This window comes from Equus przewalskii, chromosome 4, assembly GCF_037783145.1.
Source record: "Equus przewalskii isolate Varuska chromosome 4, EquPr2, whole genome shotgun sequence".
Lineage (NCBI taxonomy): Eukaryota > Metazoa > Chordata > Mammalia > Perissodactyla > Equidae > Equus > Equus przewalskii.
Window position 1 is genome coordinate 62,094,299 of NC_091834.1, and position 18,336 is coordinate 62,112,634.

At 40.9% G+C, this 18,336-nt stretch overlaps 1 protein-coding gene across 2 annotated transcripts in view; it reads left to right on the forward strand.

Moving 5' to 3' along the window:
* The window catches only part of ITPRID1 (ITPR interacting domain containing 1), a 115,810-nt gene that overhangs the window by 22,191 nt on the left and 75,283 nt on the right, over positions 1–18,336 (forward strand). For both annotated transcript variants that reach the window (XM_070616190.1, XM_008522287.2), the window contains exons 2-4: positions 7,745–7,926; positions 9,218–9,266; positions 9,596–9,639. In XM_070616190.1, the coding sequence (XP_070472291.1) occupies positions 7,764–7,926; positions 9,218–9,266; positions 9,596–9,639 (256 nt within the window). In that variant the 5' untranslated portion in view covers positions 7,745–7,763. The remainder of the gene's footprint in view (positions 1–7,744; positions 7,927–9,217; positions 9,267–9,595; positions 9,640–18,336) is intronic.

The following is an 18,336-nucleotide window of genomic DNA, read 5'->3' on the forward strand; positions in this document are numbered from 1 at the left end:
GCCTCGAAGGCATTTCAAGTTTCCAGGAAGCCGTATGTATGGTTCTTGAATTAATAATCTTTCGCTTATTTTCACCAGCAAAAGATGAAAACTCCAAGTCCAAGAGAACTGACTTTTGGTTCCAACTTGGGCACAACTGCCTTGTCTTTAAATCCAGCTTGCTCCTAAATGGCAGGAGTGAGCACCCTTCACCATATTTCATGGTGGGAGGAAGCCACCCACAAAACAAGTCATCACAGACTGCGTGTTCCTCCCAGCGGAGTGTTGACAGAACACTCTCTTCCCCAGGATCTGCCTCTACTTCACTGAATCATTTGGAAATCTTTACAAGTGTTTGTGGGACTTTGATACTTGGATAGAGAGGATGAGCAGAAGGGCATTCCTGGCTTGGCTTTGTTGCTTGAGTTTTTGAGTAGTCTTCCAAACCTGTGAGTAATAGGAACGCTGTTTTATTCTTCTCATTTTTATAGTTCTGATGAACATGGCTTTAAAATATTTTAATAATGTGAGCTCCATTGGTGAACTATTAAACAGTCTATGTGAGGCTAGAAATAGAATAATCAACTTGTGGAATTATCTCGTCTCTTCCAATTCTTCATATTATGCAAGAGGAAATTACATTTCAAGACAACTTGAAACTACATGCCCAATGTCATACAACCATACAGCTATTTGTTAATTAATTAAAATAATTTACTTTTTCTTCCCCCTGGCAATGATTTAAGATCTTCATTTGCTTGTTAGCTGTTGGAAGGCACAAAAGAGGAGGTAAAAGAAGGTGTTTACTCAGATAGCATTGGTCAAAATGGCAGAAGTGGACATTAAGTATATGTGTGTACATATGTATATGTATGTGTATGTGTTTGTGTGTGTATATACATATATATTTTTAATCTTATCATTTTTCTAAGTCGGATCTACAATGCCTTATTCCCTGATGCTGTATACCTATTCCTGGCAAGTTGCGCCTTCTGATAAGTTGTTTAACTGCTAAATACCAAACCATCTTTAATAATTTTATAACCAAATTTGCTTTGATATTTCTCAATTCCTTGTTGGCATTCATTTAAGTAGTCATTCATTCAAAAAACATACACTGAGTACATTTTCGAAGCAATTATGATATGAGAGCTAAGATCTCTGTCCTGAAGAAAATCGTAAGATGATTAAATAGACATGTAAAGACAGACTTATAAAACAGTGTGAAAATACTGAATTATGGGGTTACAGAGGAGCAATTAAAGCCAAATTCATACAGGGACAGCATGTAGATAGAGAGGATAAGAGGGGGCTGAGGACTGAAGTATAAAGTTCGTAAGTACTATTAACTTAAGTGTCATGACTTCTAAGTATAAGTCCTATTATAAGTACTATTAACTTAAGTCTCATGACCATGACTTGTTCATTCTGTATCAAAATTTAGAGGCTGGAAAATTCTGTATCAAAATTTAGAGGCTGGAGAGGAGAAAACCAGAAAAAAGCTTTGAGTGGGATACAAGAAAAGCTGGAGGAGTGTGGTATTAAAAAAGAGTTGAAACGTTTGTTTCCATTAAGAGGAAGTGGTCAACTGCTGAAAATTCTAAAATGATAAGAACTGATAGTTAACCATTAGCCTACTGATTTGGGTGGGTTATAACGAGAATGGAAGGTGTGGATGGTGCTATAAATGGGAGCCTTTCGCTATCATCCAAGTGAGACTACAAGTTCTGATTCACATCAAGTTGACAGCTGTAGAGGTGGTTGGTCTGACATATATTGTAAGGGCCCCTCACTCTTTTTTTTCCAATGGCTTGATGTAAGGTGTGAAATGAATAGAAGAAACCAGGAAGACTCGTAAGTTCTTGGCCTGAGCAACTGCCTGAATAGTGGTGCCATTTATTGAGATTGGGAACATTGCAATAGGGACAGGTATGTGGGGGCAGGGGGTCAAGTAGAAGTCAAGGAAAGAATAAAGATACATGGTACATCTTAAGTTAAAGATATCTATAAGTTTCCAGGTGGAGACGTCAAGTAACTGGGAATACCCCATTCTGGAGCTCAGGGACTCTATTCTGAAGCTCTGGACCAGATTTGGAAATGTAAATTTGGGAATCATCATAGGTTGAATAGAAAACTAGAGTAGGAGTTGAGAGAGATTGAGAAGATTAATGGAGGATTATTTTAAGATGGGAGATTATATAACTTTAAGATTATATCATGTTGTAAACTGAAGGGAGTGATCCAGTAGAGAGGAAAAACGGTGCCCGTCAAAGTCAGTGAGTGGAATAGAGGTGACAGAGATGCTTGAAATAGGGATTTTGGAGGGTGTTCACTTACAGTGGTGAAGTATGACCATGGGAATTGAGTAGAGGGAAGATTTGTTGAAAGGGGGCAGCTTATTGAACTGAGTGGTCAGATGTTGATAGGTCATCTAGATTGATATGAAATCTTTCAGGAAGACGACAGGAATACCATCCTATAATTTTCAGTAAGTAAGGGCAAATGTCCTAGATGTTGATGCCTATGCAATCTGATGGTATATGCTTCAAAGGACAGAGGAAACAAGGTCTGAAAGCAGTGTGAGGGATCAGAATAAGTCACCCCAAAATATGTCTCTTTGGCATGAGTATTATTTTGGACTGTGTACTTTTAAAAACTGCAGACATGGGAGAAGCTCTGAAAAGTAGAATTTACCCTTTGTAAGAGACATTTATATTTGTAAGGGAGATCTCCATCTGTAAATGTATCTCCCTCTCTGCACCATGAATAGGGGGGATGACTTTATCTCTAGAAACTCTTAATCAATGCAGAAGGCAAGGACTTAAATCTGCATAATAACTTCAGTTTACTGTGCTTTTCTGCTAATCTGCCATAACTGACTCCCACCACCCCCAATATCCACCTTTGTCCTTAGCTAAAGATGGTATTTAAGATGAGAGCCTCTGCCATTTTGGAGAGTTGCTCAGTTTTCCTGAGTATCTCCCATGTATACATGTTATAAATCTTTGTTTGATTTTCTCCTGTTATTCTGTCTCATGTTGATTTAATTTGTAGTCCAGCCAGAAGGACCCAGAGGGTAGTGGATTTCTCCTCCTCCCCTACAGCAGCATGAAGAATATGGAGGAAATTTACAACATCTCCAAGACTATGGTCTTAATTCAATGGGTGAAAAAGAAAAAGCCATAGCTTGAGAGAGTGGCAAAGGAAACCGTATCCACATTTCAATTAGAGAAAGGAGGGGAAGGAACATTCAGTGAAGAGCTCAGGATAAAGGGGATTTAGTAGGTGACAGTCCGTGAATTCCAGAGGGCACAGGGATTGGGAGAGTCTGCAAAGAGTAGGAGATTGGGCCAGGTGAGGCTATGTTCACTGCCATGTGAGCTCGGCTCTAGGGCCTGATGGGATTGGTCCTGTGGTCTTCTAGACTAGGAAGCATGAATCAGTTCTCTTAGAGTGTCAGGCTCTCAGGACTGGTCTATTAGTTTGTGGCAGTGAGGTAAGTGGTAGTGAGTTTCTTGGTAAGAGCATGAGGGACTCTGAAGACTTTCCTTTTAAACTTCTGTGGGCATTACAGCTGCAAAAGGGGCAGGTCTTAGTAAAGCACATGGCTCTATGTAGAGTTCTCTTCCATCCTGCTATTGGAGAAGTCACTGTATATTGAGGATGGAGAGGGGCAAGGCAAATCTGGACGCTACTTGAGATATTATGAAGGTTTGAACAGAGGCTGTGATAACGAGGATCCCTAGTGGAGTCATAAAGATGGTGGTCCTTTGTGGACCTAAAATGCCTCCGAGCTGTTCGCCCATTATGCTGTTCTCTTCTTGACCACAGGGCTCATTGAGAAGTGGTGGCCAAGCCTAGAGCTACAGCTCATAATTATAACATTGAAATTAAGTCCATAGTTAAGGTGATTTCCAAGCTCTGATATAGCTAGTCTAACTAGTCTCAGGGAAATCTGCTTTCTCACAGTCACAGAAATATTTTATTCTCACACTCACCAAATATAGCTATGTCTCAATTATTCAAAGTAATTTCAAGATGACACATGCTATCCACAAACGAAGTGTGTCAAATTTATCTCCCATGAGAAAAACTAGTGCATTGATTGGTGATTCTTCTCCTTTACGTGACAGTTCTTACCAGGACAATGACAGGAAGCAACATAGAGAAGAGAAGGGAAAAGAAAAAAACACTGACCAATATGGGCATTGATTGTTTTGTATACATTTTTCATTAAATTTTCCCAATAACCCTATGAAGTGATTATTTCATACTCATTACAGAGATGAGAAAATAGATTATCAGAGGAGTTTTAAAATTCCCCCAAGGAGATATCAGAAAAGCAGCAGAGCTGAGATTAAAATCTGGAGTTGTCTGACCTGAAAGCACTTGCTCTTTTAACCACATAAGAACCAAGAATACAGCTAAGCCCACTGGGTGTTTCCTTTCCAAATAACCAGGTGATCAACTAATAGTTACAGATTATCTGCGCTGGGCAGAGTGCTGTGCCGGGATTGGTGGGGAACACAGAGAGAAATAAAGCACAGCCCCTATTCTTCTAATATGAACAACCTGTTTGGCAAGACAACCTGTTTGCATGGAGGTGCAAAAAAGTTAAATAACCCCAGCGGACAAGAATGTAATAATTGTCATTGCTCTAAGCGTCAAATTCTATATTTCACTGTGGGCTGAAGGCTTCATAGTGAAAAGGGGTATGTATGGTTTTTGAATTTGCTCAAGTGAAAGAAAATGTGATGTAAAATTAATGTAACAAAGCCAATTTTTCTTATTGTGATTATTTTAAAAATTTGAAAACTTGATAACATTTTAGTATATTTCTTTTTTTGTTGTTGTCTTTTCAATACATTGTTTTACGTTTTGTTTTCTTTTTACAAAATGGAGTTCTTGGTGCATATATAGCTTTGCATTCTCCTTTTTTTAAATTAAACATGATAATATAAGACATTTCCTTCATTAATGGGAGTTCTTTATAGACATAAAGATTAATGACATAGTAATCAGAATAGAAGGGGTCTGAAATGAGAGAAAGGACCCTCAGGGACAGGGGACAACGTAATCCAGGATGAGGATTCACTTTGGGCCAAGTTAGAGTTGGCAAGAATTTGGTTCCAAGTGGTCCTGGGAACAAAGGGTTAACTAGAGGAGTCAGCAGAGGCTGCAGGCCGTGACTTCTGCCCTGTCAGTGACTAGGCAGTTCAGGACTGCCACCTGATCTGTGTCCTTTCCAAAGGGCTGCTCTGCGGGTCAAGCCAGTGGATGCCAAAGGCAGGTCATTCAAGCATCAGAGAATCCATTTCCAGAAGCAGATTTGTTTACTAACTGGGAAGGCAGCCACCAAAGCAGAGGGAACAAAAGAATTTTTCTTTACAAACCGGTCTCTGACCCTTGCCTTGAGTAAGGGTTCCCACTTTCCTTGGCAAGCTTTTCCTGCTCTACAGCCAAGTACAACTGAGCTGGCAGGGAGCACATCCTCACTGGTTGTGCAAGGCTGGTGTCTGAAGTCACATACGCCATTGTCGAGTGGAAGTTTGGGAACAGACAAATAAAGCTGCACCTTTATCTAAAATTTTGATGATTTTTACAGTGTTATATTTGAAAGGGTAGTAACTAGGTTAAAATTTGACATTATAGTACAGAAATAGCAATTTGAGGACTGAGCTGCTTGGCAGCTCCTGTTCCACTACAGAGCAGAAGCTTCCATGCTAAGTAGAGGCTCAGTTGCAGCCAAGGTCAGCGAAGAAGCAAAATTATTTTGGGGATCTCATTTTTCAGTAGTACTTTACTCTTTTCTTCAAACCCTGAGCCTTTGTTGAGTCTGATATTGCATGAATGTCGTTGAGCATGATTTTGGAGTGTTTCCTCCATTGACGTTTTGCACTGTCAGAGTTGATGCTCTGATTACAATTCACATGCGCAAGATACAAGACGTTGCCAAAGAGAACTTTGTTTTACTCAAAAGACCCAAAGCCTAGGTAGAATTAAATAACTAAAATTTAAATACAGTTCCTAAAGGTTATTTTGTCTAGTGTTATGAATTCTAGTATACCAAACAGTTCTAAAAAGTTTAGAAATATAATCTTCTGTGTATTACTTTTCTCTTATGTCATCAAAATTTTTATAAACATTTGTTTGCTCCCAGAGGATATTCCTAAAGTTAAATTTCTAAAGTTAGCTGACTAAAATTCTCACCACTAATACAGATATTAACTGTCCACTCTTTGCTCTAATTTTTAACTTATTGAAATTTCTTAGTAATCTTTCGTTTATGCAAAATTAACAAGCATCACAATTATCATTAATTTTTGTGGTAATTTACTCTTGCAACAATCAATGTATATTTATGCTTCAATTGAATGATAGAATTTTAATATATGAAGTGTGTAAGGAGATCCTTACTGCCAGTTGCACCAAGGATATTCATCTGTAATCAAATGTCTGTAATAAATCTGAATGACTTGCCTTGTTGAAATACTGGTTAGAAATGATGGTCTACGTGTCACGTGATTGGTGATTATGCATAAGTTTAGGGATTCAAGACATGCTGCTGGAGTAGGTAGTTGATTATTTCTTCAAACTTAAAGAAAAAGCTAATGAAAATTCAAGTAGATACCATGGAAAGAATTTAGTCAGAGAGTGTGATTTTGAGCCCTAGCTTTGCTACTTCAGTTTTGTGCATATTTATTTAGCATCTACTGTGTGCTGAGAATTCAGTCAAATACTAGAGACACATAAATGAGGGGAAGGGAGGCCCTTGTTCTCAACGTGCTGATAGTCTGGGGAGTTTGAACAATGTACTCTATGTACTCTGTCTCCTCCTCTTTCTCTGTGAGCCTCATAAAGATGTCACTAATGTTCAAATAAGACAATGGGGGCAGCTGATTTTTCTTGCACCATGTGCATAATATATTTATCAATATTCTAATTGTCCCACCCACCCTATAGGGTAGATAGTACAGCTTAATAGCCATGGGAACATACTCTGAGTCCAGCGCCTTGGTTTGAATCCTGGCTGCTGTGTGGCTTTGGGTATGCAACTTAACCTCTCTGCTCTTCAATTTACTATAAAATCATGACAATTAGATTATTTCCTTCACTGACAATTAAATTAAATAACGGATATATAGAATTCAGCACAGAATCTAGCACATAATAAGTACTTCACTGAGGTTAACGGTTGTTAAAAGTACAATTTTCCCCCAATTAAAAAATAAGAGAATGTGGAGAGTTATATAATTTATACAAGGCCACACAATAAGTTGGAAAGATGAGACTCAGCCAGGTTGATCTGTTGCCAAAACCCTTATTTTTCACATTTTGGGGCCTCCAAAAATATTTTTATGTATGTAACTGCTGGATAAATTTGAAGGATACTTATTATGTTAATCAATGCTTTTAAACTTTCTCCTTGGCTGGGTATGTCCTCCAGTCCAATTTTGTTGATCTCAGTCCACATCCCAGCCCACCAGCTAGAATCTACCAGAGTGTGGCTATGGCCTGCTGACAGATAGGGACGGACAGATAAGGACGTTAGTCCCTGGTCTCCAGCTGCCTCTCCACTAAGAGAACCACTTCACTGCATTGAAACAGGGAACTCGGCTCAGGTGGACGAGCCAGGCCTCCAGAGATTGTGAAGCTGGACCCGCTCACTGGACTGTGAGCACTCTGGCCTTCTCCCTCTCACTGAGGCGAGCCCGAAAGCTGAGCTCATTGTGTCTGATTTGTTTGTGTGTGTGTTTTAAATTAGCTTGCCAAATTACTCTCTGATGATGGCGGAGAAGTCGTATGGCTCCGACAACCCCCGTGGAGGCCAAGAAAAGAGCAGGAGAGAGATCCTGAGGTCCACCAAGAGGGCATGGGCTCCCCTGGATGAGCAGCTGCCTCCTGGCTCTGAGGAGGAAAGCCAGAGTCGCGCCATCCCCACGCTGGGTGAGAACGGGCCCTCAGGACTATCTGAAAACGTCCTGCTGTGGCTGGTGTGGGATGTGGGGGCTTTTGGCTGTGGGCAAGTGATTTTAGAGCTAGAACTTGCCTTTGAAGACAACAGTGTTCCTGGCATAATGCCAGAAACTTCTGAAACTTCTGTGAAATGAGCACTTCTGACTTCCCCCACAGACATTTGAAACACAGACCTTCTTGATAGAAATTGACCAACTAAAGAATGAACACTGCCCCCTTCCCCGCTGCACTGTCATTTCATCCTAAGTCCCCCAGGACCCCGAAGCTGTGTGGAGTGCATGTCGGAGACATGAGGCTTCCTTCAGGACATCAAACATTTTATCGAAAGGCTCTTATTTGCTGGATCTTGCACGAGGCATCCATAATAATTTTAATCGCTTAAAGAGTAATAAGTAAGAAAACACTTGCACCTCCACGATGATGTAACTGTTTGATGGTTTTTCTTCTTTGCCCACCACTGAATTCCTTCTATCCCTTCACAGTACCTCAACTGAGGAATAAGCATCTCCCATCTCCACCAGGCCTTTCTGGTTCAGCAGATACTTGTGAGGGAGGAACTCAGGTACCTCATTGTTTGGTAGGATAAAGTCAAGGAAAATCAACCCAGGGTAGCCTGTAGCCGAGAATGGAAACAAACATTTCACAGGAAATGCTGCCTCGATGTCCTTTTCTTTTTGCCTGTTAACTGTTTGTTGAGCCAGGGATAAAGATCCACCTTAAAAGATTGGTGCCTTTTAACACAGAGCCTTAAGCAACCCTGGGACTCTAGTGCAATTTGTCCCTGAAATGAATGCAAATGTGGTTTCTAACCTGGCAGCGAAGTCTCTGCAAATAAACACCACTGGCTAGCTGCCTTAGGGAAATGTCATGATTCAGTAAGGAGAAGCTCCACGGCCATTGGTATCCAACAAGAGAAAGACAAAAGTCTGATATGGTTTTTCACCCTTCCTATTCACACAGGTAATTTAAAAATCATTCTAACATCTCGCTTTTTGGTGATTTATTTTTCTTCTGTTTCACATTCTCTTTTCTTCTTTTTTTTTAAGTTACACTCTTTTGGCAAGTTTACGCTTCATTCTCAGGAAGGGCTGGTTATGGAAAACAGGAAGTTTTGCCTTGGGGAGAAAAATGAATATGCTGGTAGAAACACATGACTCAATATGTAGGAAGTTGGGCTACGGGGTGGTGGCTGAGTAACAGGGTAGAGTGGTTTTAACTGGTTGTGCTTTGAGTGACTGACCTGTTTCTTTCTCATTTGTAGAAGATTTCAAACAAGAAAGTATTCAGCAGTGGCTGGACTCTGGATTCTTGTAAGTGTGCCTTTGTGCCTTTATACATTTCTCTTGCAAAGATCCGTGAAAACAATTTGAGTAACCCCATTGGGCCAAGGTGTGACCCGTAGGGATGTTCATTTTAACTGGGTACTTGAAGAATTACTCTGTCTTTGCAAAAGTTCCCTATCAGTTTAAAAGTACGAAATAGAATACTAGTTCAGTCCCTGGCTGTTCATTGGTTTCGAAAAGTCCTTTCATAATCAAGCCTAACTCCGCATTTACTCTTGTCTGTTTAATTAAAAAGCAATTTAGTATAACTTATTTGCATTCATTGTTTGACTTGCACTACTTTTGTTTCTTTATAGTGTCTCTGTAAATGAAAACCCTCAGCAAGTCATCGACCACGCTGGTAAGACAAGGGAACCCAGGAGCCCTTATGCTTTGTGGACCTGAGTAGGAGATGTGTGAAAATGTCTATGCCAATAAATCTTCTTAAAAATGAGAATTATCAGAGGTTCCTGGAAATGAAATAGATCTCAGAAACCATCCAGCCCAATTGCTTTGTTTGATGTATAAGACCGAGGCTCAGAGAGGAGGGGTGTCATCCAGCAGCAGGTCGGGGGCTAGGAACCAGGACTCTAGATGTATCATTAGCTCCGGCTGCAGCAGAAAACTCACTGGGTTCTATGAAGACGTTTTGCAAGGATGTAATCACGGAAATGAAATTGTTGAATTTTTCCTCACACCGTATTGTACTTTTATTTCCAAATCTAGTTTCTTTTCTATTCTTCCATCTCAAAATTACATTCTCTCTTTCTAATCATGCATTCGTCCTCAAAAAGAACAAATGACTGAATTCCGAAGCAGAGAGTGCAAGTATGTGTTTCTGGGGCGGAAAATGTGTCACACCTGTTACAGTGAGATTTGATAAAAAGCATTATAAAAAGAAAAGGGAATTTAATTACAGGTCTCACAGTTTCCATCTTCATTAAATGAAATATCGTGTTTTATCGGATCTAAGACCCATCCGGTCATAAAATGTACTCTCATTCGAAGTACCACTCGGATAGGAAAATAACCCAAATAACCCGACAAGCCCTGGCAGTTATAAATGAAAGGCGACATTGACTACAAGACACATCCCGATTTCATAGATGTTAAAATATGAAAAGAGTGTTTTAAAACTGATGAAATGTCATAAGTAATGTATGTAAAAAAATGTCATAAATTAGGAGTTTAAGGATTAGAGGGAAATGTTATCAGTCTAATTGTTACTTACTTGGCTGGTTTTAGTTATTTTACCTCCTCCAGTGACATTTAAATTAAGATTCACCACTGGCTACAAACCACTTTAAATCTGGGATTTTTTTACTTAAAAAAAAAACAGGGGCCGGCCCCGTGGCCCAGTGGTTAAGTTCACGTGCTCTGCTTCGGTGGCCCAGGGTTTTGTCTGTTCGGATCCTGGGCGCCGACATGGCACTGCTCATCAGGCCAAGTTGAGGTGGTGTCCCACATGCCACAACTGGAAGGACCCACAACTAAAAATATGCAACTATGTACTGGGGGGGGGGGGTTGGGGAGAAAAAGGAAAAATAAAATCTTTAAAATATATATATATACATATATATATATATATGTTTAAAAAGCAACCACAAACTAGGTGTATCACTGAAATTTCCTCCTTCTCAAAGCTTCTTTATTTTTTTAAATGTAAAAGTTCCACGATGCCAAAATCTATGAAGATGTTTGCCAATAAGTTGAATTGAAGTACCTCTGTTCATAATAGTTCAGACTCAAGAAAAGGCAAGAACTTCAGAAAGATAGCCAGCATTTCCTGTCCCTCTGATGTGTCATCTGGCCCAGGTCACAGTGGGAGGCCTGGCGCCAGGTCTGGGGTGGTCAGTAACTATATTAAAAGCTTCACTTCCCAGATATTAAAGACAAATCATGGCCCTTCCTCTTCTGAATCAAGTTAATGAAGTGTGAAGGCACAGACAGGAGGCGAAGACCTAGAGGAAAAAAGGGGTGTCAAAATGGCTCTGAGATCAGGAATGCAGAGTTTCCGCTGCCAGGTCCTGTATGTTCAGCGAGGTTTTTAATAATAATGGAATAGCTTCTTACAAGTTTAATTGAGCCTCACTGTTACAAGGCCCTTTCTCATCTATCATATTTTAAACTCTGTAACCGGTGTGCTAGCGAGGCTGGTGTTCATTTGTGCTTTGCAGGTGAAGAATCTGGGGCACGGAGTGGTCAAGTGCTGTGAGTTTTGGTCACAGCTGGTTAGAGGCGGTCGGAGGAACTCGAAGTCTGCATTCTATTAGGCCCTCTGTGTGATAGTTTTAGCTGCAATAAGATCCGTGCACTATGAATTCAGTGACGCCAAGAGCCACACTGGGAAGTGTGGAAGCTAGAACAGTACCAAAGACTGGTGACCTGAAGGTGGTAGGGAGTGTGGCAGGGAGGAAAACTGTGAAATGAAAAGGAACCAAAAAAAGGAGAAGGGAAAGTAGTCACTACAGGAGGGAAAATCCTGTAAAGACACATACATCCTGGTATGACACAGAGTAGCACATCTGACTCTAGGACAGTAGTCATAAATTACTGCAAACTTGGTGGCTTAAAACAGGAGTTTATTCTCTCTCAGTTCTGAGGCTGGAAGTCTGAAATCAAGACCTCAGCAAGATCATTCCCTCTCTGAAGGCTCTAGGGAAGAATCCTTCCTTGTTTCTTTGTAGCTTCTTGTGGCTCCCGTCAACCCTTGGCATTCCTTGCCTTGTAGCTGCATCATTCTATTCTCTACCTTTCCCTTCAGAGTCTTTTCCCTGAGGGTCTTCTCCTTTTCTTATAAGGACACCAGTCATTGAATTTAGGATTTAGGACTCACTCTAATCCACTATGACCTTACCTTTACTAATTACGTCCTCAAAGACCCCATTTCCAAATAAAGGATGCTTTCAAAAATGAAATTTCAGATGCAGAAATAAAATTTGGGGGTATGCTGTTCAACCCACTATAAGTGGAAATCATTCTGAGGCTGGTTTCCCTCAGTGATCACTTCTGAGGCTTTATACATTGAAGCAGCAACAAGATCCAAGTGCCCGTTCATCTTACGGTGACCCAATACCTCCCCCAGAAAGCCTTCTCGTGGGCCTCCCAGCCTTGGACCGTGCCCCAAATAAAGCGGAGAGGTGGGATAAGGCCGCCGTGGTCCTGTTGCTGATTCCCTCCTGAATCTTGAGATGGTCAAGGTGGGGTCTTGGCCTTTTATGGTGGTTCTCTGGATTTCATGCTACGCCGTGGCTACCTAAAGTCTCATTTTTATTACACTGGAATCTGAGTGGCCCTTTTCCCATCTCATTTACCACCATTCTGCTAGGTAAAGCCCCTAACCTGTGTTACTTCAGCCTTTTTGTCAGTAGAACTTGGAGAGGAAAGAAATTAGTACATATCGAGGGCACACAGGCTAGGTAATTTACATGTATTATCTCGTTTACCAGAATCATCATCTAACATGGATATTGCCATTATTAACTTTCACGAGAAGGAAAATGCGGCTCAGAAAGGTTAAGTAACCTGCCCAAAGTAGCCCAGCTACTCAATAAGAAAGTTGAGATTTGAGCTTGGCTCTGTCTGACTCTCTAGCCACCTTGGCTCTCTGGAGGATGAGTATGGATAACTATCCATGCTATGCATTGAAACCCTTAGAAAGAAAGCTGTGCGTCAACATCCCTGCTAAGAATGTCAAGGCGTGAACAAAGTGGCTAAGTTCACTGGCATTTACTTCTCCCAACAGGCCTTCCTTCTGACTCTTGCGCACCAGCCGTCAGGGCCACAACACAGTCCTCTTGAATTTAAATCTTTTGAGGTGGGACAATACTAATTTTTCTTTTTATGTCAAGCAAGTGTCTATGGAAATGCAAAATGGCCACATCTGGATCTTAAAATCAAAAGGACACATCAAATAAGTTCTCTGGAAAGCCATAAGAAGCCATTCTACCTCAATTCCAGAAATTTTAAATTACAAGAACTAAATCCTTAGAAAATTGACATAACTGAGAAACTAACTCTTAATAGTTGGACAGTCCCCCGGTTATTGTGTTTTTTCTGAGACTCGCTAGATTGCTGCTCTCTGTACATGTCAGCCCCAAAGTCATGGTAATAAAACTAATTGTAATTGTAATTATCATATCAGGTGGCTATTGCATATTTAAAAGCTAGTGCAGAGTACTCCTCCAACAAAATAGCAAGGTGATTAATTAACCTCATTAAATATTGAAGAGACAGAGACCCAGGAAAGATAAGAAATTTTCCTAAAACCACATAGCCAATAAGAGATGGAGAAATGATTTGAATTCAAATCTGTCTGATCTCAAAGTTTATGGTCTTTCTACCAGAAACTAGTATACCTTTAAGGACTGCACGCTGGTGCAACTCCACTGTCATCAATTTTATCTCCAACTTTCCCTTGTGTCTCTGAGCCAAGCTTGGATGGCAGAAAGGGACATTTCCTAGCTTTAAGGTTTTTGATGTTGAGACATACGCCAAAACTTATTCCATTTAAACTTGAGGTACACAAAGATTCAAAAATTATTCATTAAAGACAATTGTGAAAGAAAGAGGTGCAAGGCTGTTGTGAAATTAACCTATAAATGACTCCTGTAACTCAAATTTACCCAAGGTTTCACCAGTCTGTGGATACAAATTAAGTTTTAATAAAATCAGTACACCAATTTTGATGGGTTATTGCCTCCACCTTGGTGACACAGAGTCTATTGCAAAGTATCCCCCGTAAGTGTTTCGGGGAGTCAGCAGGAGATGCCTCACATGTTTTCATGAATGAATCGACCTCCACTGGCACTGCTGCTGCTCCAAGAGAATCCCCTGCTTGTCCCCATATAGACAATTCATGTTTCCTCACTTCCTGAGCGTCGATTTTCCTTCTGCTCCTCTGGGCACTGCCATCACTGCCTTTGAGTCCTGTGGCACTCTATTTCTTGCAGAGTTTGTAGAAACACTCATTTCCATTATACTGCATGTGGCGATCGAGGCAGCATTACTAGTGTTCTGTGTCACACAAAACCCATGATGGAAATAATCTTTCAGCTTCTTCCTGCAGCCCATATCACCCCTTAAGCCTTGGACTTAAGCTGGAGACTGGAGAACAAACATTCTATCAACTCCACGTCCTTGCCCATGAGCACACAAAACTTCTGACAGATTACCTTGTGTTCTGTGCTTCAGTTAACAAATGCATATTGAGTGCCTCCTATAAACCAGGCACTTCTTTAGGGTTGGGGATACTAAAGAAAATAGATGTAGTGGAGACAGAGACAAGAAACAAATATGTGTATGCTGGGAGCATAGACGGTCAGGGAAGGCATCTCAGACAAGTTACCTGAGCAGCTACTTGAAAGACGTGAAGGAGAAGGACATTTGCTTACCTGCAGGGTGAACTGTTCCAGACAAATGAGACAGCATGTGCAAAGGTACTGGGATGGGAATGTGCCCCATGTATTACAAGAATAGCTAGGAGGCCTGAATGGTTGCTAAGTGAGCAAGGAAGAGAGTAGAGACCTACGCGTTCAAGAATTATCCAGAGACCAAATAATTTAGGGCCATACATATTCCTGTAAGTTCTCTGACTTTCACCCTGAATGAAAAGCAAGTCTTTTAAAGTGTTTTATACAAAGGAGTGGCATAATCTTGGATCTTTTTAACAGGACAGCAGGGGCTGCTACTTGAAAGATAAACTATCTGGGGGGAGGTTCATGGAAGCAGGGAGCCCAGTTACGAAGCTAATGAAATAATTCAGAGGAGAGAATGGGGGCTTAAATCAGGGTAATAGAAGTTGTTATAGAGAGAAGTGTTGGATTCTGGATATGTTTGAAATGTGGACAGGACAGGATATGCTTATGGATTTGGATGTAGAAAATGAAAAGAAGAGAGACGTCAAGGATGACTGCAATGGATTTTGCCCAAGCATCTGGGAGAATGAGCGTCTATTTACTGGGATGGGAAGAACATAGAAGGATCAAGCCTGAGGCAAGAGATGGGAAATTTAATTATGTGCATGTTATAACTCAAATGTTTAATAGATACCCGAAGAGATACTATGGAGTAGATATCTATTAATAGAAATTGGAAATACAAATCTAGAGTTCAAGGGGAAAGTCCAGGAACAGATATATATGTCTGGGACTAGTTGGCAGATAGATGGTGTTTAAAACCAGAAAACCAGATAAGATCACCAAGCAAATGCATATGGATAGAGGAGAGGCCAGGAAGATAGGGAGACCAGCAAAGGAGAAGGGGTAGGTCATGAGGTAAAAAGAGAACTGAGACAGAAGTGTCCGGAAAGCAGTGAAGTTAGGGTATGACAAGGGAGTGATCAACACTGTCAACTGTTATTAATGGGTTGCATATGATGGAGGAATGAGAATTGGCCATTAGTTTTGGCAATGGAGGTCATAGGTGACCTTGAGAAGAACAGTTTCAGAGGAATGGTAGAGGAGAAAGCCTGGTTATACTGTTTTCAAGTGGAAATGGGAATAGAGGAAGTGGAAACAGAAAAGTATCAGAAGGAGTTGTTAGGTAAAAGGCAACAGTTAATTAAAATGACAGCTGGGAGAAAGGTGGAGACAAAGGAGGATTTTCTCTTGGAGGTGAGAGCTCCTGCAGTAAGGTGTGTCAGCTGATGGGAATGAGCCAGTGGCTGAGATGTACTGAGGTAGCTGGGGCACCTTCCCCTGGCTTTCCTGAAGCGGTCGGCAGAGCCTGGACCCGCCTCCAAGTCCTCTCCTCTTGAAGTTTTGACGTCTCTTCCCCTGAAATATTACTTACTCGAGCTTATTTACTGATAGAAATTATTTGGGCTTCTCCCTTTATGACAAATACCTTCCCTCGCTCCTTCTTACCATATTAACTTCAATAACTACAAAAGGGTGGACAACTACCCATGCTGCCTGCATCCTGAGACTCACTGAAGCACCTCACAAAGGATGGTCTCTCACCCATCTGCCCCATCTTCTGCCAAGCATTAGGGCATCTTAGCTGAGTGGTCTGACAATTTCCTTTTAAGTATCTTCAGGACATCTTTTGCTCAGCGTACATGGATGACTTACAGGACAAAGCCTCTGGGCAGCCTTCAATTTCTTACTCTTTTCCCTTTCTGAGAACCAGCACCACTGAGTGCAGATAACCCCCCATAGTGGTCACCAACTGCACAAGCAAACAAATCTGATTGTCAGTTTAGATTCAGTGAGGATCCACGGGCCTTCCTATAACCTCAAACACAATAGGACATTCTGAGCCTCTTTGGGGGTCAATCATGGTGCTAAACGGACCATGGTCATGGATGCCAAGGTCTCTCTTCTCAGGCTGCTGACTCATTTTTCATCCCAGATTCCATAGTAAAGTTGTGTATAAGAACTCCTGGAGGGATTTGGTGGCAAACCCATCCCCGCTACAAGGACAGACATATGCAGCAAATGCATGTGTCAGTGTGTAGGTTTATATAATGTGTCCTTATTTAACAACACATTCAAGCATAACTGTGAGTGAAAAAACTAGAACTAACTCCTGCAGCAGAAAGATCGTTTCTGTCAAAGATCTGCCTGGTGCCATCAATTACTTGATGGGTGGTTAATTCATTTGTCCTTTTTAATATTTAGATATTTCTTCTCCAGTTCCCAGAGAGGGTCCTGAAGAGTAAACTTATCTCTTTCCAGAAGGAATTTGTTGATTAATAAGAACTTACAAAGTCAAATTCTAGGTTTTGTGGTCTATATCATAAGAAAAGGTCAAAGTAAATCCAGTTAAACATACTAGATGTTCCCTTAATGCTTATCAAACTAAAGCATTCAGAGAACAGAACTGAGATGGGTGGAGGATACAAAGATGTAGAAGGTATGCCTCCAGCTCTCAAGAATATCACTCTGAATTTTCGGATCCATTACAATCTGAATATAGCCTATACCAATTTTCTACAAGACCCTCTGGTCTTATTCTCTCTCATTACATCCCTAGTTCTTTCTCTTTCTTCCTCCAATTCTTCCTGTCTTAAAGTCATTCCTGTTCTGTTCACCTTTTGCTCTTCTTTTGAGTCCTGACTCAAGTCCCATATTCTCTGTAAAGAATATTCTGACATCTGCACTAAGAGACTCAATCTCTCTTTTGAACATGTTACATCCATTATGGGTTCTACCCAGATGGCGCTTGGTCTGTGCTGCCTCAAATTACTTGAGATATGATCGGCCTCCCTAACAAAACTGTAAATGTCCCTGAGGTAGGAATCGTATCTAACACATCTGATTTCCCCAAAGTTAATCAGCACAAGGATCTCAGTAAAACTGGTCCACAGTGAAGATGATGTAGTCAGATTGGGAAATCTTTAAAGAAGGGGTGAGACTTGAGCTAGTCAATCAAAGAGAGATATGATTTTGAAAAACAAGAGGCAAAGCAAGACAACGTCATTTGGTGGAAGTGATAGAGCTTGAATAAAGGCACAGAAAAAGAGGAAAACTAAATTTGTGCAGGAAAGCAAACAGAAAATGGTAAGACTGGAGAGATGGTTTCATGCTAGAGAGCAAAGGTAGAAATCTTTTTTGTTAAATAGGGTGTGGTCGGGTTATAAATGCCTTAAAATCCCAGAAAGAGGGAATCGTACTTGATGTCTTAGAACAGGACGGCAAAGAAGTGTCATCTCGGCTTCCGGTAAAAAGATAGGTAGTTGTAACCAGGATTTGTGTTGAGTAAGATTTTGAAGCCATATCTTTGTTCATCTGAATACAGGGTCATGAATAATAAGTGATAGCTGCCATCTGCGCAGCATCAGGGAATTGAAGCAGGCGTGTTACACGTTTGCCATCTCTATTGTAGTGAGTTATGAATGGTTTCTGAGAAGAGAAAGGACAGATTCCAGTGTTTATCCTGGCAATGGAAAGAAGGTCCACACCTTGGGAAGAAGCTCTCGTGATCTCAGGCTCGAGGTGACGAGGGCTTGGCCTGGGTGTCAGCAGTAGGATGGAGAGGAGTCAACAGCGTCTGGGAAATAAACAGATGTGTGGGTGCAGAAGAGCAAAGCATTACAATTGGCTTTCAAGTTTTG